Source organism: Colletotrichum gloeosporioides (assembly GCF_011800055.1).
Source record: "Colletotrichum gloeosporioides strain Lc1 chromosome Unknown consensus_39, whole genome shotgun sequence".
NCBI lineage: Eukaryota > Fungi > Ascomycota > Sordariomycetes > Glomerellales > Glomerellaceae > Colletotrichum > Colletotrichum gloeosporioides.
In genome coordinates this window covers 38,658-58,782 of record NW_025544684.1, presented here as the reverse complement: position 1 = coordinate 58,782, position 20,125 = coordinate 38,658, and the positions used below count along the sequence as shown (strand labels likewise).

General features: G+C 53.7%; 3 protein-coding genes across 3 annotated transcripts; 1 reads left to right on the top strand and 2 right to left on the bottom strand.

Moving 5' to 3' along the window:
* Positions 1-33: 33 nt before the first annotated feature.
* Positions 34-1,826, bottom strand: GCG54_00015393 (uncharacterized protein; the record flags this gene model as incomplete). Its single annotated transcript, XM_045415181.1, is given in 6 exon segments — positions 34-81; positions 97-303; positions 319-563; positions 623-651; positions 1,533-1,625; positions 1,696-1,826. The coding sequence occupies 6 exon segments, from the start codon at positions 1,824-1,826 to the stop codon at positions 34-36; spliced, it is 753 nt and encodes a 250-aa protein (XP_045264995.1).
* A 1,134-nt stretch (positions 1,827-2,960) lies between these two features.
* GCG54_00015391 (uncharacterized protein) lies at positions 2,961-3,307 on the top strand (the record flags this gene model as incomplete). The annotated part of the gene is made up of 3 exons (XM_045415180.1): positions 2,961-2,967; positions 2,996-3,033; positions 3,149-3,307. The coding sequence occupies 3 exons, from the start codon at positions 2,961-2,963 to the stop codon at positions 3,305-3,307; spliced, it is 204 nt and encodes a 67-aa protein (XP_045264994.1).
* A 14,943-nt stretch (positions 3,308-18,250) lies between these two features.
* Positions 18,251-20,053, bottom strand: GCG54_00015390 (putative serine/threonine-protein kinase mkcD; the record flags this gene model as incomplete). Its single annotated transcript, XM_045415179.1, has 1 exon — positions 18,251-20,053. One exon carries the CDS (start codon positions 20,051-20,053, stop codon positions 18,251-18,253), a length of 1,803 nt encoding a protein of 600 aa, XP_045264993.1.
* Between the last annotated feature and the right edge of the window lie 72 nt (positions 20,054-20,125).

The window sequence follows — 20,125 nt, the reverse complement described above, 5'->3', positions numbered from 1 at the left end:
AGCCTGTCAACGGCAACTCCAGTCATGTTGCAACTATAGGATGATGGCGTGAGAATCGAATTTACGGTTCATTACCGAGGACTACTCAAAATGTACGTGACAGCCGCAGTTAAGAGCTAGTTGGTTCGAGTCTTTGCTAACTGTCGAAGAGACAGAAAAGTCGGCAATCATCTCCTTCTTATCGAATGCAAGGGGGCTGGTCTTGGTTATGGAGCTGAGCATCTCAGTGCCTGCCGCCTCATGGAGTGCGATAGCCTTCACAAATTTGAGGTTGAGAACATCAATTGAGTCAACCCGCTTGCCCTGGACCAATTAAACTGTCGCTTCCACCGCTAGGCAAATATGAGTGGTCTCGGGGAAGACTGATTGGCCTTGTAACGTATGTGTTAGGAGCCACGTCAGCTCGGGTGTCTTGAGCATGTTCCGCCATGTTCTCTCTTCAGCTGTGCCATATGGAGTCTGAAGACTCAGTAGAACATGGAATTTGGCAGGCGATGACCTAAAGACTTTGCTGAGCCCGGAATTGGCACAGAAAGTCTTCTGATGATCCAACGGGTAGGTCGCTTAGTCTTTAATCATGTGCGATCAGCTGCTTGGATGGCATATCTTTTGAAAGCCTCACAAATCGACGGTTTCCTGGCCGAAAAGGCACTAGAGGAAGCCGAGACTGGCAGAAATCTCTTCAATGTCACTTGCGCCTCTCGTAAAACTCCCCTGTGTAAGGCAGCTCCCTCCCAACCTCAGCGGTGATTGTGCCGCTGGTTGGCCCTTGAGAGCGGGGTGCGGTCCGTTCTCGATGACACCGCTGAAAGATGAGTGGGCAGCAGTAAGGCTCGTTTTGATAAGATCATGGAACAACACAGGCTTTACCATGTTTTCGACCCAGTATTGCACCTCAAGCTGCTCCGATGCGTCCACAAAGTGACTCAAATGCGACTCGTCTGGTACCGTTTTGGAGGTTGTGGACCGCTTCGTCTATCCGAACTATGCTCGAGGAAAAGACCATGTCGATTGTCATTGACGGGCCATGTAAATTAAAGAAGTACAAGATACGACTAGAAGTATTACTGGCAGCCGTGACAGAGGCAGCGTACGTCGGAATCGCGTTGACGTCTTGGCCTTGAAGAGCGAAGTAGTCTTGAAAGATGAAAGATGAGTTCGATGTAGAAGCTTGTGTCAGACCCCGCTATGCCGCTAACAGTCTCCCCTGAAGACTCCAAGGCCCCATACACGACCTCTAAAAAGGCCGTTGCTAGGGGTGGATAATTTCAGCTTCACAGCGAGAGACAGAGAACTTAGAAGTACTCGGAGTCGAACTTTCTGACACCATCTTGGAGAAGATAGGATCGTCTGATGTTCGTGGTTCTATAAAGAGCGGCGTCTTTATGCAAGCACGATCAATATTGAATTGGGATCGCGGGACTTGTTGAGATACGTCGTCCAGATCCGGCAATCCATGGTTACAATGGCAATGGCTTCATTCATGTGTGCAGAAATGGTTGTTAGACAAGCCCTCAGGGTGTTTAAGTCACTAGTTCGGATAGTGTCTGCGTTTTTCAGAGTCTGTCAAGCACATCCATGGGTTTAGCGGCGGGCGATGCAGGAGATCCGGGGACATCCAGTGACTTGAATAAGGCAAGGCTAAGGCCAATGGTTTCGACGCCACTCCTAAAAGATGCGCCTTGCTCAAGCGACGTATAGCCGGATATCTTCAATGTGACATCCCTCGTGGCGCCAACGAGCTCGGCGAACCCCCCAAACTCGGATGTGAGCGAGCGCATCCCTGGAACAGCACCGTAAACGCGGTCTCCAGCCTTGATTGACATTGCTGTCCGGATGTTGGATTCAACAGCCACAATGTCGGCAGCAAAATCCGTGCCGGCAATAGCTCATGAAGTTGCAACTGATCCTACCATCGTCGTATCGATTGGACTCAGCGCGACGACAGCATTTCGGACCAAAATCATTTCGGCCCCTAGTTCTGGGACGCCAGCATTGTGATTCATCACCAGGCTTCCATCGCCAAGAGCAGGGATTGCACTTTGCTTCAGGGGCGACGGATCGATGACGTGTAATATGTCTATGCGTCGCAGTGGTCAGGCGTAGTAGGTAAAATACAGGAAAGCTAGGATTAGGGAACAGGAAATGAGTAAAAAGTATAGACCTCTATCCGCAGCACATATACCAGTAAGATGTCTTCGAGATCGACATGAGTATTAGAATCGCTGAAATAAGCCACCAGGCTACTCGCGAAAGGCTAAAAGGTTACTGGCTCATGTAAATTATACTTTAAATAATTACAGATTAGAAAGAATAATATTTTTAAATGCTCGCCCGCGGCCCGTTGGAATTTGCATGGACAAACAACAGTCTCCTACGCCATAATCATCTTCTCATTTTGCTTTCTAGCCGACCATTTCTATATTAATCAAACAGTCGAAGTCATTCAAAGCTACTCTTTTTCTCATCGCTATGTTCTCTACTGTTTCAACGTCACTGACACATACACAAATCCGCCCATCACCACGGTCTTGCGGCCTTAGCTGTCAGCAATCTTACTGAATCCGGTCACGCTCAGCATTGAAGGACCTTATGCGACGACGCTTCTGAAACCTTTCGCCCTTGAAGCTGGGACATTGACTTTCTGGGCTACAGACTGGACAATCTGTATCCTCGATAAATCACACAATTTTGTGAATTCGTGACTCCCAGGGTAAGGAGGAACCTTTTGGTTGCGGTGACACCTGGTGCTAAGAGCTGCATAGAAGAGAACTTCTGAGACGGAATTCTCCCATGCCGTTCCCGGATCAGCGTTGGGAAATCATCCGAGAAATCGCAGAGACGAGTCCATAAGACGAGCTTCTGAGATTGTAAGGGGCTTTGAGCGAAGAGGTTCTCGTTACGAAGCCGAGCGCAATCCGAGACGTTTTTGTCGCTAAAATGTTCGACTTCTCTCATTAATGGCCGGTACGTCTTGCTATGAAGCGCTTCACAGGAAGTAACATGGTTCTTCTGAGCACCGCAGACTTCAGGGTGAGCCACTTCTCGGGCGCTTGACTGTCATTTCGCTGACCATTCGTCATCAGGTACACCAGTTGAAGATGCTGCCAGCATTCACTGTCATCCATGCCATAGGTCTTGGGACAAGGCTTTTGAAATGGTTGACTCTATCAAGCAAGAGCTAGAGAACAGCCATAATACGTTGATTGAGCGTCACGAGTACGTCTCCAGGGCCACATTGGACAACATCGGGCTCGCTGGCGTGGACCACGACTTCCAGAGTCTCAAAGAGTCTGAGACTACCTAAACCAACCAAATTGTTTGACTGGGTCGGGACTTTCAGCCGCTACTTGGACCTGCGTCTACTCCTCGAAATGCCGATCAAGAAACTTTGCGAGATAAAAGAGTCGAGGAATTACCTCGTGCGGCCTGTGGCGAGATGATCCGCGAGAGGAACCGGAAATTTACTGATTCTCAGGATGTGGCAGGAAATGACATCACCACAGTTGCTCCGGCCAGTAGCGCATTTACAGAGAGCCACGTGATCAATCACGTCATGATAGTTCTTACAGCCGTACACAAGTCTACTACCACGACGCTCGAATGGGCCGTGTATGAGCTCGCCAGGAGGCCCGAGATGCAGCAGCGGTTGAGGTCAGGGCCGCGAAAAGCTTTGGGAACGACCTTCGTGCCGGCGATTGCGGGCCCATCAACTTGAGTCAAAGAATCTTTTTCAATCTGGATGGTTCCCAGTCGGGATCGAACCAAGATATTCTTGGGCATGAAATCTCTCTGCCTCCGCATGATTTCGATTTGACTTGGACGTAGATGTCATGCCCACGGGTGATGTGAAAAGTAAAAGAAAGTAAAGCATCAATTGATGTACGACTTTGGGCTAGCCGCGAGGCGGGTAGCAGAAAATATAATCAAGGAAACTGTACCCCAAGGTCGGGAGAGTAGGGATATAAGTTACAAAAAAGGCTGTTTGCTTAACACGACACTCATGCTTTCACATCGACTTCAAGAAGTAAAAGAAGATTCACTTGTAGCGGCATTGTCCTCCGCTAATTCTGGCATTGCGATGAAGGTTTTCACAGACTACAATGCTCTTAAAGTTCGTACCTGGGATGGACAGCAAGGTGAGCTTTGATGCCCCTTCTCTGTTTAAGAAGAAATATTATGGACGGCACTTTATGCCCCACTGAGAACTTGAGTAATTCTCCCTTTGCGGGTTGAAATACTCCCTTGCGAGCCGTTTTGCTCTTTCAAGCCAGGAGATGCATTGAAAATGCACAGATGACAGATTGAGCTGGTGTATTTTGAATCTCTGCCCTACAGACAGCAGCGACGCGAGCCCCCAGGTTATGAGTGCTACCAAATGCCCTCGCCCAGTACAGCATCGAGACAGAAGGCCATCGCCACACGTGTTCCTTGAATTACTACCATGACATCGACTGGCTGCTCTCGCTTGATGTGAACTGTGCCAACTTCCCACACACGGCGCTTCTCGCCGTCCATATCTTCGGGCATCAAATTGGAAGCATCCATAACGCTCCTCTGGTGCTGAAGAGGAGGACACCTGGACCAGGCTAATCCATTTCGAGCGGTGAGGTGAGCTAACAAATACGAAGGGAACCCCAAAGCTTGGTAAATGTTGCGGGTCTGGTGGCGAAGAACAGCACCGTTAGTTCCATGTTCGTAGACATATAAGACGGCGGGCAAGGGGTTGCCTATCGCGTAAGGCATGCTTGTTAATAACAGCACTAGTGGAATGTTCTATTTTTTGCGTAACCTGAAGTATGAACTGGGACCAGTGCTTCTAAGTTGAATAATGCATTAAATGCACCTGTGGGGAGAACAGACCAACCCTCAGTAGGGCACGATTTACATACAAGAAGACATGCAGAAAAGGCTAACAGGCTGGTTTTTGAAGAATTGGATGTCGTGTGGGACACGTCAGTATAGGTCAGATCATCAATGACCATCTAGTCTTAGGTAACAAGGGCATGCGTGTATATCAATCGTGGCACGCTTTGGGATCAATCAACATCCGCCAATGGGTTTAAAATGATGTTACCAGCACTCATTAATCCAAGCTGCCACTTACAACCAATTTGCTTCCGTGCAAATCAAATATCTAGTCATTGACATGTTTCGCAAAGACATGACCTAGTCTTCCATCCGCTGCCATAGAGAACCGTAATCTTTGCACCGTCGGCGATATCACAAGTTGCCTTGGCAGCAAACACGTCTCGTCCGCTTACTTCCCTTCGGGCAGACTGGGTCGATGAATGACAGGAATGATTAAGCAACCTGAAAACGGCTATGGGTTTGCCCACTTGGTGTGCGAATCGTCCGGTCTCATCGGCAACACCCTGTAAGCCACGTTCGAGCTGCCCGTAGTCTTCGATCCGCGAGCAGGTGTCTTTGCCGCAAAAGTCGTACTTGTCATCAGTATGTGAGACTGTGGTGGGGTCGACTGGCCAGCATGGTACTTGCGGCCAGCCTTACGGGGGTGACCAAGCCGGGTATCGGTCTGGATTGCAGACGTTCCCCTTGATGGGCAGAAGTGGTCGAAGCAGCGCCAGCATCTCCTTGGCTGACAACCCGTCCGGGGGTTTGTTGTAGACCTCCCAAGCAAATTAAACATCTTACGAATCATGAGGTGGCGTCTAGTGAGTCGACAAATGCTCTTGCTGGTGAGCATAGAGATGCGGTGTAGTCTGTATTGAGAAGATACCTTAGGGCATCTATCTCCGTTTCGAGGAGACAACAAACCGCATTTGAGGACACGCCAAACGGATTGTTACTATCCAAAAGAACGGAGCACAATAGCTCTTTGCCATCTCGACAGAGTCGCATCCACTTGTTGCCCGACTTCGTATGGTGGACAGGTCGGCCTTGGAACACTGTGCTTTCCGAGCAACCGCGTCGATAACCGCAAAATTGGACCCGATACCGACGATCTTGGATTGGTCAATCTCGCAGGAAAGTGAGTACTCGTGAAGACGCATGATGAATTCCTCGATGTTGGACCTGCGGCGTGATATTGCGAGAGCATTGAGGCGCTGTCTAATGCGAGAATGAAGATCTCCCCCAAACCGCATCCGAGTTCTGTCATTGTTGGGTTCTCTCTGACTACATACAAGGCCGCAACACTGCTGAGTGGCTATGCGGCTTCCGATGCTTAGTGCAAGGCTTAATAGTTTTTAGGTGTGCCGGCTTGTTCCAGTCAATGCGAGGGATCTTGCATACTTAAGCTGTCTACCTTCTGGGCTTCTCTGACAATTTACCGTAGCTCCGCTCGAGGCCTGCCAATATCTCGTTTCTTGGCCGGTCGCTCATAGAGGGTCAGACCCGAAGACGGGACGGTTCTCTGAGTGGGCCATGTCAAAGTTGACAGCAGTGCAGGTCAAACAGTTGATGACAGCGTAGTATTGTTGAGCTCGGATGATCACCACGTCCCCGGGTCCCGCGCATTCGATAGTGAGATCAAGGTCTGCTGCCGCAAGCTTCGTAGGGCATGTGGACACAGAGGCATGGTGCACAAAATTCGCACATGAGTTCGTTTCCCGTTACCGACGCCCGAGGAGCTCGAGCGTCGATGTGTGTCATTCCGATATAGCCAGCCACAGCCGCCGACCGAGCCTTGCCAGAGTGCACGCCCGTATGCCAGCACTGCTCCTCCGAAAACACATACCAGAAAGCCTGGTAGCAGCAGACACATACGAAATGTGCCCGTTGGCAGTGGCAGTATTTCGCGTAAGAAGGCTGTTGGAAGAAAAGATGGAGTCGACCTCGGACGCGTTGAGAGTTGAGGCCTTATGTAGTAAGGCACCATACCTCGTAGTGGAGATTCACAACAGCTCCATGTGTTCCCGGGTACTCATAGCTATGTGACTGCTTGATGCCAGATTTTAGCCGAGGCCAGTCAACCTTTGGTTGGTTCGTGATACGAATCTTGACAGCGACACGTTCGTTGGCGACCAGAATCTCCCGTCAGGTGGCATCCGGGACTTGGGCATCTCACAGCGGCTGCGAAAGGGGCTTCGGGGAGCGTGAATCATTGTTGTGATGTGAGTGGCAAATCAGCGATGCGGTCGGAGGGGGATGAAGTCAGACCAGTAGTTGCATACTTAGCTCTGCAAGGAGGAACGGTACGACGGTTCTGAAGATCGGTGTCGTGGAGAGTTTGCGCCCAAAATAGTTCAGAGGTAAGGGCGGGAGGGGAAGAGCAGAAACAAGCATGTTGAAGGATTGAAGACAGCTTCTACAGAGTGAGCCAACAATACACTAAGTACGATGTCTATGCTGTCTGTTGTCACCACTATAGATGCGTTGGACATACACTACGGCTTCTACCGTTCGTGCATGAAATACGGCAACGTTCCTGTTCATGAAAGTCTGGTTGATTGATTTGCAGCAACCTTGAGGCTTTTCATATACAGATTGGTATAAAAGGTGCTTCAAGGGATTCTGAATCGCCAAGGCCGTTTTACTTGCGCCGACACGCTTTTTGCCCAAGCAGAACCATGTCCTGGCTAGCATTGTCTAGAGCAAGCTTTGTACTACACCTAGAGGCCATGCCGAGAATCGACGGCTGGTTAAGGCACACGACGATGTCAACGGCCTGCGGTAATGCAACCGAATCTCCCGGAGAAAACCGTGAGGCATGATATCTGATGGCCCACTAGCTCCTGTAGAGGTGAGTGTCTGACAGCAGGGCTGAAAACCTCAAGACTCGTAAAATGGGCTTCCAGCGAGGCTGGGTTTTGATTCCGAGCGCACTGATTGGTCACGACGGCTGTCTTTGGGGCTGTCCAAGTGGTACCATCTAAGTCAAGAGGGTGGATTTCAACAGAGATTGAGCGGCATCTACTGGACTGCAGAGAAAGCGACGAAATCTATTTGCCTGTCTACCTATTGCATTGAAGGCTTGCCAGCACAAAGCGTGTCATATTCAGCAAAAAGAAACGAACTTCAACACAACAATCTACTTGCTGAAACTAGCAGCCTCCTCGGAAGTAGAGCGAAGGCGAACTCGTCCGACAAATTTGCCGTTTCTTTTCTTTTTGTCTCCCGACTGGGTTGGGGGCAGAGGTGGTCGGTCGTAGTCAGTAATTGTCCTCGTTATACATTGCAGAGCTGCTGCTAAGTAATGAGCAAGGGGGGCGTAATACTAGGGAGCTCATCAAGTAAACTTTCTGTGTCAACGGCCGGGAGTTCTGCGAGTTGTCAGGGAGAACAGGCCATTCAGGGCAAAACAAGCCAAGAGCCTCACCGGGGTCCATTAAACAGTCAGCAATGGCAGCTCCAGCGTAGCTTGAAAGATTGAAAGTAGAACTCTGGCATCTGGGTAAAATTAAAATCAAAAAGTTTACAAACTGATAATCGACCGATTGTTTTCGCCGATGGCAAATCTTGGAGACCGCCGGTGGTGGGGTACTGAGTCTTGGGTTAGTTAAGCACTACGAAACCCCGAAAAAGTTCCGAGACTGGAGGAGAGTTGTTTCTCTATCTCAGCGCAGTTCAAACCAAGTTGATGGTGTCTGAGCCCACGATGAAGGAGTCGTGCGACTTGCAGGCTACATGCTTAGCGGAGAATTCAAGCCGGCAGCCTCTTCTGTGGAGTAGACCAGAACACCGGAATTGAAAGTTCGACAACAAGGAGCTCATGAATGGAGTGAAGAACTTCCAGAAGATGACATGCTGATAAAATCAGGCGTCTGAACGCGATTGTAGGTGCGTTTGTAATTGCGTCTACAGCCTTACGCCCCATGGAGGGCTACCAGTGAATCATGTTGGTTGCGATGTACGCTAGGTACATGAAGAGGAAAGGATCGAGAAAACACAAAAGCCCACAAGAAGTTTAATGCTGGACAGCGAATTCGGTAGTTATTTCTGCGCGGGAAGTCTTCAACACACTGTGGCTAAATTGTCTATAGGCTGGCGTGGCACCGTTTTCCCGAAGGGTTCAATATGCTTGTGCTGGCACGAAAGCCTCGGTTGCCTTCCCACATCAGCTGGGAGCAAGCCCTGAAATGGAACAAATATGACGATTGGCATTTGACCCTGAAAGGTACTCTCTAGGTATCGTATCCGTAGCTTTCTGGCTTTTTGAATATCCTATGTCCATGTAGGTAGCACAGTTGGAAGCCTTAACACATGCAGGCAATTCCCAACGCCTCGCTGGTGACAAGCGCTGAAGCCATCGCAAACGCCGAGTTGGATCACGGTCCTTTATTCCCTCAACACACATATGGAGCTGTTGGTATGGACGTGGCTTGGAAGTGGAACAAGTTCGTGAAGTTGTGGGATGCGGTGAGCGGCGATGGCCTCAACGTCAGGACGTCAGACGACACTAATGCAGCTAGAAAGCAAGGTCAAAACTCTCACGCTGGCATGCCCCTTTGAAGACAAATGACCTTGGCACAAAGAGAAAACAACAGAAGCAGGCAAACCGCCAAGTCGCATTCCCAAGTGGAAGTGGTAGCCAATTTCCTCAAGGGTATTGCTGGATGAAATCGATCACCAAATCACGGGCGATGGAGAGAGAATGTCGTACCTTCGAATTGCGGTTGTTCAACAGTAGCTGCAATTGTCTAGTGGGAATTCAAGGCAGCCGGCGCCAACGCGCCATCAAGTTCAGAGTTCGCGTTCAAAACAAAGACGAAAGCGGCTGGGCTGATGTTGTAGATGGTTGTAGGTTGGGCTTGTCGTCCTTCTGGGTGCACGGGGACGGTAATAATGTCGAGAACGTGGAAGAGTTACCGTGCCAGCCTCTCCAGCGGAAGCGGGCGTATCTCGAAGATTTTATCTGAACCATGACATACATTATTACAATGCTGAGGCATTGTGCCTCAAAAGCCGATATTGACGATAAGATAGATGTCTTGGTGGTTTCGTCGGTCGACCACTTTACTTCGACTTTGCGGGCATTAGTGCGGTGCGATGCGTGGCCAATGCTCGAGAAGGAAGGCAGCGTACTACCACAACGGTTCTGGGGAGAAGTTGGAAATGCTCAGGGCAATGGGCATTCAGCTCGACAGGAGCGAGGAAATTGTTGCTGGCCTGTCACCACTCTCCTCTGATTGGGGGTTATCGATAGTGAGTGGCGTGGGCCCAGTCGGAAAGAGAGCTGGAAAGGCACGGCTTGATGTTTGCCATATTCAAAATTGAAAAGCGGTCATCTGACAACGCAGCTGCTAATACTTGGAAGCAATTAAGTGCGTTGGTGGAGCGCAAGAGTTTTAAACATGAAGTTCGCACCGGGTCGTCGGCAGTTGGTCGAAGGCAGCAGTTACCAGAGACCAACTTACTTGACTTAGTTTGATTCTAATTCACGTTCTGCAAGACCTGTCCACTGCAGTTACTGTCGAAATATTCTTTCCGGCTGCGTAGGTACTTAGGAGGCCTTCCGGAATAATCTCATCCGCCAACGCCGTGCAATCCGTATGCCCGGCGCGATGCGGAAAGGAGGACTGCGTTGGATCCTACAACAAGACGAACAGAACTCACGGCACTGTTGTGGTTCATTCTTCAAAAGAATGAGCGAGGATGGTTTTTAGCTACGGCCAACATGGTCCAAGATGAAACGGCATGTCGAACGGACGAGGCAGAGTTCGCTCTGTCCTTCAAGGAGGCCGTGATAGGCTTGCATCGTGATGAAATCCAAATTTCGCCAAAAATTCCAGAACCCCTGCATGCAGATTCCCCAGCAAGGCGCCAGGCGCTCTCTTTGGGTGATTGACCAATAGAACGGTCGTCGCCGTTCCATCTGTTCCTCAAAGCTGCCGCGCAATGAGCTTGCGATGCAGACAGTCGGAGACGCCGAGCATGACAGATCTCGCTGATGCCCCAAAGCGGTCGGATCGTCGCAGTTGACTCGCAGAGGCGGAACATGCATGTCCGCCTGCGAGCCGCTTCCACCGAACGCTACGGTACTCCACTTGAGTCTGGAGCCTCTCTCTCGAAGGCAGAGTACCGCGCGAGGAGCTCTTCAAATTCGATGTGACGACTTGGACTTGCCACAGGTGATCGATGGTCTGTGAAGGAGGCGAAAGGGCGGTTCGAGTGAGGAGTAGGGGAGCGTGAGACGGCAGATGATGAGTGGGATGGAGATGGCGGAAAGAAGGTGAATGAGGGGTTGCGGCTCGGAGGCGCGGGCCCAGACACAAGTAGACATCATGCTGCACCGCCCGGCTTGTCGACCCTTGCTGTCAAGCGCGCCTCTTGGGCCATAAACCTGTGAGCAGAAGCTCGCTTTGTGGGACAGAAGACAGGTGTAAATATTGTTGCTGTTGGGAAGATCGAAGCTTAGCCGGAAGCCGGCTGGCTAAAATGTCGAAGCGTGGAGACTGTTCCTCCTCCACGGGATGTGACTGAGCGGGTTGTTGTTGACTCAGATGGACAGGAGGCTGTAGTTGCTGTTGGTGAAGTTGATGGTGCTGCTTGTTGGCTAGGGGCTGTTCGTGCACCTGACCATCTGGTTCTCGACGCAGCTGGACGGGAACATATTCCTACAGCTGAGTAGAAGGTTGGAGAGGCTTCTGGTAAGAATGGTGTTGGTGCGGCTGAGCATCTAGTTGAACGGAAGGTTGGCGAGGCGGCTGGCCGAAAAGGTGCTGGTGCGACTGCGCATCTGGTTGAAGAGGTGGCTAGGTAGGCGGGTGTTAGCGTGGTTACGCCAAAAGATTGGAGGAAGCATAAGATTGCTGATGAGGTTGTTGATAGTGCTGGCCAATAGGTTGCAGAGGTTGCCTGTGCAGGGGAGATTGACATGCCGAGGGTGGATCAAGACTTCAGGTTAGTGACGCCTGGATTCCCTTCAGAGATGAGGAGAGTGGAGGTAGTTCCAGCATCACTGTATCGTCCGGCGATAGTGGTTTCGGAGGGGGATTGCGCGGCGGTGAGACTGGATCCTGACGCGGAGGCGGCGCGGGTGGTCTGGGCGGGACCGGGAGCTCCAATGGATCTTGAGGTGCTCCTCCTCGACCTTGTCTGGCTTGTTGGGGGTTTTAGACTTACTCTTGAGCTAGTCGTAGATAACATAGGCATGAATAATGCGGTTCTTATACGCAGAGTAGCAAATTTGCATATTTTCGCGGATCTGGGCGCCGTGGAAGGTTTGTGGCCTCGCGAATTATGTCAGCAAACGGCAGCAATAAAAGTTAGTACAGGCACTCGCCCTTGCGTTCGCGCGCTTATAGAAGTTGTTTTTAGTCATGACGAGGGACTCAGGGATGATGTTGTTGAGACGGTAATGGTTCAGATGGAGTGGAGCAGTGTGGCTTAGAGCAGAGATAGGCTCAATGCGTCTTCAGATGGAGGCAGAGGTAAAAAGGCCCTGATGGATGGAAGAGATGGAAATGAGGTTAGAGAGAAAAGAAAACGGTGAGGCATGACTTTCTTATTGGATAACCTTATCGCACATATCACTTGGACCGATTTATTCCACCCACTCAAACAGCTGCTAGCCCACGTCTCCATCGCAGCTGACGGCATAGACACGATCCGCTGCATGACTTTGCCGGCGATGAGAGTAAGCAGGAGCGAACATGGCGTGCACGCATGTCCTCCTCATGGCATTGTGCAGGTTGTGCATTCCTACCCTACGCCGAAGGTGAAGAGTTCATGAGCCGGAGGCGGACAGTGCAGCGAAACATTTGGTGCTCCAGGTCTTGGATACAACGGTCCAACCGCCGTTCCTCCTTCTCAAGCCCTCTCCGTTCGGACATAGCCTGATCGTGTTGCTCGTTGAGGTCGTCGAAGGACTCTAAGGATGATGGCGGTGGAGGTGTGTGATTGGCAATGCGGGTGTTCTGTGGGGAGTGGTTGCTCCGACGACTCTGGCAATGGACAGGAAACAGTCCCTCGTAAGGTTGTAACAGGCGTTGAGGAGGTCCCTAACGCAAGCAGGTTGCTGATTGGCGCCATTCTCAAGCGACATGTCCGTAGAGGTGGGGGTGGGGGGATGCCGACGCTGTAGGAAGACCAGGGGGCCGGGCTGTGGGTGAAGTCGTTGGTGTTGGAGTACGTTATCCTGGGAGGAGCGGTTAGCGGCGATGGAGTTGGAGTGGGGGATGCTGACGCTGTAGGAAGACGAAAGGGCCAAGCGGTCGGTGACAGCGCTGGTGTTGGTGTTGGTGTTGGAGTGGGCATTGTCTCGGGAGAACCGATTGGCGGCGATGTAGTTGATGTTAGCATCCGACTGTTGGAGATGGGAATCGGTGTGCGTGTTAGTGTCCATGATTCGAATGACGCCCGACTCCTCTTGAACCAGACGATTGACCGGCAGGCGGCGCAAGGCAGCGAGGAAGGCGAGCTCCAACACGCCCTTCTGAGATTGCCAGACCTCTGCGGCTGCTCGCGCCCAAGCGAAATTCTGATGTACCTTGGCCACCATTTGAAGTCGGGGGAATGATGGGGAGGAAGAGATTGCTCCATGGCTTCAGTAAGGGGGGGGGGGACGTTGGTATCGAATGCGAAATGATGATGTGATGCGACGCGATGACAAGACGCTCGAGGCGAGTTAAAACTGGGAGGAACCGGGAGCAGGAAATGGCAATGGCGATCCGAGACTTTGGGAGATGGGACTTGTGGACGGAAGGAGTGGAGTGAACAGGCCTTCCAGGTCGTGGTCTACCTTACCCATGTCACCTTCCGCCCAACCCAAAAAATGGTGAGGCCCAATCAGTTGTTCTTGCCCAAACTGCACGACGTGAACACTGTGTGAGGTACTGATGGGAGGCTGTAATTGTTGTAGGACCCGTCCCGTAGTGTAAAGCTCCCGAATCTGGCGTTGGTGCCTGCCCGTCTGATCCATGCCCACGGGAATGGAAGCCGTTGGTGTCATGAGACGGACCCCAACACCTTCCAGATCTTCCAAGACCCATATTGCACTAGCGTCGATCTTGATCCCTGCACTGGGCTTGTGTGTCACCTGCATCTACACCTGCCCACTACACCCAGCGGCTGCCTCGTCCACATCGTAGTGCTGTTTGGTTGCCCTGCCCCACAGCTGTGGCGAACGCACCTTCCTGGGAAGGAGTGCAGGTCGAAGATCGAAAAACCACCACCAAAAGTTTCGACCTGCATCATGTTCATGCCAGCAACCCACCGCACCAATTGAGCAACTACCGATTCACGCGCTAGAATCAGCAGGTGGTCAGTGGTAGCCTGAGGAAAGCCCCAGGGTCAAGCATGGCGACAACATGTTCATACACGCATGCTCCCACGCATAACGAGAAGAGCGAGGATTCTTGAGAAGTGTTGCCGCGCGAGGGAAGAAGCAGTGGCGCAAAGATAAACAGCTTCCACCCAGCGCGAAGAAGACGACTTCGACGTCGAAGCTGCAAACCTGGCCATCATCGAGAAGAAGCTCAGCCCCGTCACCCAGTACTCGGTAGGAGAACCCATCCATGCATCCCAAGTCTGCTCATTTCGTTCAGTTCTCTGCTAGCGCAAGAGACAACCGAAACAGGCCATGGCGAACCAACGCAGCGGCGGCCACCTCTGGAACGTCAGGCGGGTGGACCGCGCCATGCGAGCCCGCCGGCTCCGTCGTTTCCACGCGCATCTCGAGACGGCCCAGCCCGCGAGACCCGACCTGCTAGATCGCTTCACCAACGTGGTGCTCGGCCAAATCGACGCGCTCCTCGACGACGCAGATTGCCGCCACGTGCCGGTCGGCTCGGAAGAAGCTGTCTTCCAGCCCAATTGGGAGAAGACGGTGCGCTCGCTGACGCGCCAGCTGGCTTATGTGAAGAAGTGGTGTACCTGCCGAAAAGAAGGCGCAGGAGGGAGCGGGAGAAGAGCCCCGAAGGCAGGAGGAATCCTCGACCCGACCTGAGGGACTGCATGCTGACCATAACAACAGGCCTCCTCTCACGCCCGACGTTCGGTCGGCCGGCCCCAGCGGCAAGATACCCGAAGTTGTCACCGAAACCTCCCGCTCTGTCGCTCCGAACACCGCCGCCGTCGAGCCCAGACTGGCAGGCCCACCACCACGCCGAACGGACGGAAGCCCCTCGTGGGGGGCGCTATCGCCGCTACCAAGACGCTGTTTTCCACACACACACACATACAGCCTGCCGCCGCGCCCCTGTCCACCTTTACCACCCCCTCCCGGCCTATCTTGATAGAGCCACGTCTCCCGATCCGTCCGGCCACAGCTCCCGTCCATCTCCCTGTCGCGGCTCCCACCCATGCCATTAGCAGCACCCAGCGTCTCGCCTCGCCGCAGCCACCGCACGAACTCGATGCCAACACCACCACGGCGGCAGATGCCCCTCGCAACGCGTAATACGACCTCACCGAGGAGGAAAAGACCAAGCTGAGAGCCGAATACGCAAAACAGCAGGCCCGCTACACCGAGATGTACATACAGTGTCTGCACGCGGAGAGGAACGCGTCGCAGCGAAAGTGCGAGGTGGAGCGAGCGCGCGCTTGCAGCGGCCGAGAATTCAATCAAGGAGACGGACGTGGCCAAGGCCGCGTATAATGCCGACGCGGTGGGAAGATTCACATCCACGTATGAGGCATGGGAGAAGGCGGATAAGGAGTTTGCGGATGAGGCGAAGGCTGCAGAGGCAGCGGCTCGCGTTTGAGGCGTGGCAGATGCATAAACACTGGATTGGTATTTGAAGGAAGAGCTCGAAGAGTAAGGTGGGTTTTAATGCTCGTTCTTACGAACTGGGGGTCTCAAGCTGTTCGGCATGTCCAAAGGATTGACGACGTTGCAAGATAAGTAAGGCCTTTCGCACCTGCGTTTCGCCCCGGCGACGATACTTGTGTCTTACTGTTTACTTAGTCTCGGGCCCCAGTTCAGAGCCGTTGCTTCGTCAACGTTGACTCGGGCTCTGACGATTGAATAAGCAGTGGAGTGCGGAGACAACACGGCGTGGCCGCTGCACTACCGGATCTGGCAAATCTGCTGCACGTCCAGCGCATTAGCCACACTCACCGCCACCGTTCTCAGACGAGTTCCAGGGAACAGTTTGCACGTTCCCCAATCCATTGCAGGCCGCACTTGACTTGACCGTTGCCGTGCGAAATTACTTCGCACCGATCTTTGAGGCAATGCGAACAATCGCCAGCGTGGGATATTGAAGCTGGAGGTTCTGAATGCGGCTGCCCCTGCGACATGCGCTCCCCAGGTGTCGACCAGCTCGCCATGGCCGTCGCACACCCCCACCCTTGGCGAGTGTGCAATGCGGACGGTGCCGACGTGGTCCGGGATGCGACGGCAGGACAACTGCCCATTCATGACGAATCAATCGAGCCAATCAGTCAACTGATCAATAGGTCCAAAGGAGGTCACTTGGGGGTTCAATCAGCCAAGACGATAATGCCCTCGTTTGGCTGTTTCAATCAAGCAGAGGGCCCGTCTGGAGGCGTTCCGGACCAGATGGGGCCTGGAGCCGAGCCCGCCGACTTGTGGGTACAGCCCCGCAGTGCGGTTTTGAACGCCGCGCGGAGCCGGGCACAAAGACCCATTCCCCCCGGCTGAAAAGAAAAGATACCGCGTGACGGCCTTGAGTACATCTGTGCCTTTGGCCAAGCAAAATCAAAACTAACAAGCGAATCAATCAGCCAAATTTAGCCCCTGCTGTTGACCTGATTTGTTGCTAGGCAGCGCTGTGCGGAAGTGGCGTGCATGATCCAGGTCGGCCTCTGACAAGCGACTGGAGGCGGCCTTCCTCGCGATGATCCCGTAACTGACCGCTGGGCCCGTTCTGGTATTCGCAGCCACGGAGTGCTTCGCTAAGTACTACGCGGGCATCCTGCCGCTCGCCGTCGTGCCGTCACATATCGACTACCCGCCCTTGGACTTCTACCAACTGTGGCACGACAGTGCGCATGTCTCGCCGTCGGACCGTTAGCTGTGATATCTGGCTGGCACGTTGCGTGGTCAGGCCGGTGCAGCTACAGCCGCGCCAGCTTCCGCGCCGACGCAATCGGGTCCACGGACCGCCCGGCCTTGACGAGCACCCAGCCCGCGCGCTCCTCGCCGAACTCGAATTCGACCTGGAGTGCCTGAAGTACGAGTACCCGTATGGGATTTCGTGGCTCTGCGAGACCTATGCTGAGGCCTTGCGCCGCATGGTGGCGGAGGGCGCGCGGTCACCGAAGGCCGAATTCCTCACCGTGCATGCCATTGTCAAGGCGGCGCGGGAGAAGCCCAGCATCCTCTGCCAGGGCAGCGGCTCGGCGGCGAACTGGGCCTTTCTGAGGACGCAGTCTCGGCTTTCTCCGGCTCCTCCGGCTCGGCCTAGGGCAACCAGTCGACCGACCTCAGGGCCCGCGAGGGGCAGACACAGTGAGCTCATCGACTACCCGCGATACCTGTCGCAGCAGGTCGACGGCTTTGTCCTGACCCGTGGCCGGATTGACGAGGTCGTGCCGATCCTCAACTCCGGCATGAGCATGGTTTCGAGGTCCTGGAGCATCACTTCGATGAGCGCGTCACCCCCGCCGCGCTGTCGATTGATCAGGACGAGCTGACCTACGCCGGGACGCGCAGCAGCTTCCGGGTCGAATCGCGCACGCAGATGAGAATGCTGCCAAAGCTGCGTCCTGAGCGTTTCATGACTTCGTCATCCAGGTCGCGACGGGATGGTCCGCCCCGGGTCGATGGCGACTTCACGCCCGCTGAGGCCGACGGGGGATGGCAGGCGATGGCAACCTTCGAGCGCCACGGCAATGCCGACGACTACGGGCAACGCAGATTCGATGGCATGATGTCGCGACTATGACCGGAAGTTCACGGTCCTCTGCTTCCTGCAGATCGAGGGTCTCGGCAAATACTGTCGCCCAGAATCGCACACTGCCTTCAAATTTCGTCGCGGCGATGTCTGCGGCGGTGGCAGAGGGGTCCAGCTGGATGGCATGCTAGCCCTTACTTACAGCGGAAAATGTGTGGAAGTTAGCGGATGGCACACAGCTCCAGCAGGTATGTGCCTCACGGTTGGGGCTTAGCGCGGGTACTTCCTGAGATGTGGGGATGCACGCTAAAATGAAAGTACCGCAAGGTTTGTGGCGCTGCCTGCAGCGATGTTGGTGGCACCGTCAGACTTTTTGGGGTGAAAAATATGACCGTGCGCCTGGAACACCGCTTGAAAGGACCAACGCAACTGAGTGCACCGAAAGTTTCCTTATCTAATTTTCGACGCTGGTCACTAAGGTAAGCTCAGGCGCTTCCACCGCCTCGGCAATCTGGGACGGTTTCAAAAATGAGGCCATCGCCATTTTATGGACGAGCATCGGCCAGAGCCGCCACTATCTGCGAGGCATCAATTCTCGACTTCGCTGTAGGATCCAACATCTTGTAAACAATGTTTTCCACGACATCCGAGGACGCCAGGCTCTCCCTTTCTGCCTGCACAACATCCAACCACTGTATCATCTTCGCTCGCGCTTCGCTGTTCTCGGTCATCACCTCTCGAATCAACCAGCCTCTCATGGTCCGCTCCGGCAGTATCACCTTGGCAAGCACGTAAAGCATCGTCACTCCCAACGCCCATATATCTCCCGGCGCACCTCTGCTCTGCCTGGTAATGAGGTCGGGTGGGATGTACCATGGCGTGCCCCCGAGCATCGCCGGCACGTTCAAGGCCGTGGCAAGCCCGAAATCTAAGAGGACGGCGCCACGTTCCGGCGAGTAGGCGATATTTGCAGGCTTGATATCGTTATGGGCAATGTTTTGAGCGGTGATGTACGACAGGGCTGATGCAACGTCCCGGAGGATCGTCCGCGCCTCGTGGGGTGCGAACGGCGACGATTCGCCGCGGTTGAGGGATCCTGGGAGGCGCTCCACATACATGGCGAAGAGACGGCCGTCGAATGCTTTGAGTGAGATGATGTTCGCGTGATGCAACTTCTCCAGGACAGTCTTCTCCTGCTGCCAGCTCCGGGCGCATTTGACCAGGTCGACGGCCGTCTTGCCGGTGTATCTGATGACTTTGGCGACGACATCAACAGGTAATCCTGAGTGACGGCCGGTGAAGAGACTCGCTGATGGGGTGTCGGCAACTTTTTCGAGTCGGCGCAGGTCGTACATGGCCGAACCCTCAGTGCTGACATCGCCGTGGCTTCTGCGTGGGCCGCGGATGACAGCCACCTCTCCGCGGCCGAGATCCAAAAGAGGTGTGCCCTTGGTATGCACAAGCTGTCTGCTGGCTGTGCGGGTTGAGGTCATCTTAAGCCCGGCATCATCATCAGCCCCATCATCATCTGGGGCTGCGGCAAGCAGGATTTCCGTGATGTCGCCCTCGTGCCTTCGTTTCTTTAGCCTTACATCTTCTGCATCAGCAGCGGATCGCTTCCTAGAACTTGCCAGGGAAAGAGGGGCTTCGTGGATTGTAACGCTGAATTGTCTCCGCAGGATGAGGAAGTCTACAAGGGCTTGCTCGGCGAAGTCTGCGCCATAGGCTACGGATATCCTCCACGTCCCGGGCTGCACCACTCGAGCCTCGCCATTGTGCAATGGTTTTCGGCCTTGATCTGGGCAGATGCCTGTGAGGAGGAAAAGGGCCGTGGACTTATTCACGATGACGCAGTCGTCGCTGGCTGGGTCATAGTAAATGTGACAGATGAGCCGTGATTGAATGAAGCGAGGTGAGGGCGGCAGCGCGGGGTTGTCGTGAAAGGGAATGCATAAAGTGAAGCAGACATCTTCCGTGCGCTGCACCACCCCGACCAAGTCTCGGTGGCTGGTGGTGTGAGGAAGAGGGATGACGGCGGGATCTGTGGTCTTTGGAGGGCGATGGTGAGCGACAATGAGACGCGCGTCGGGGAGCGAGGTGAGCGATGCTCGTCTCAATACCTCATCGAGCTCAGCGATGGATATGGGCGACGCAGATGGAGCATCGACATTTTTCCCTTCTTGGGCGACGGGAACGGGGTGACGGGGTGCGACTGGAAGACCGCTATTCACCGGCGCGGGGCCTGCGGAGTCGTCCGGGCGCCGGTCGGCTGCCGCTTCGTCAAGGCGGCGCTGAAGGTCGGGAGTGTCGCTGAATAGCTGCGTGGATGCGCCGCTCGCAAGGGACATGTTCCAAGTCTTTTAACACACCCATACAGTCGAGAGGGAAGTTCAGGCGAGGGCCTGCATGTGGGAATGCGT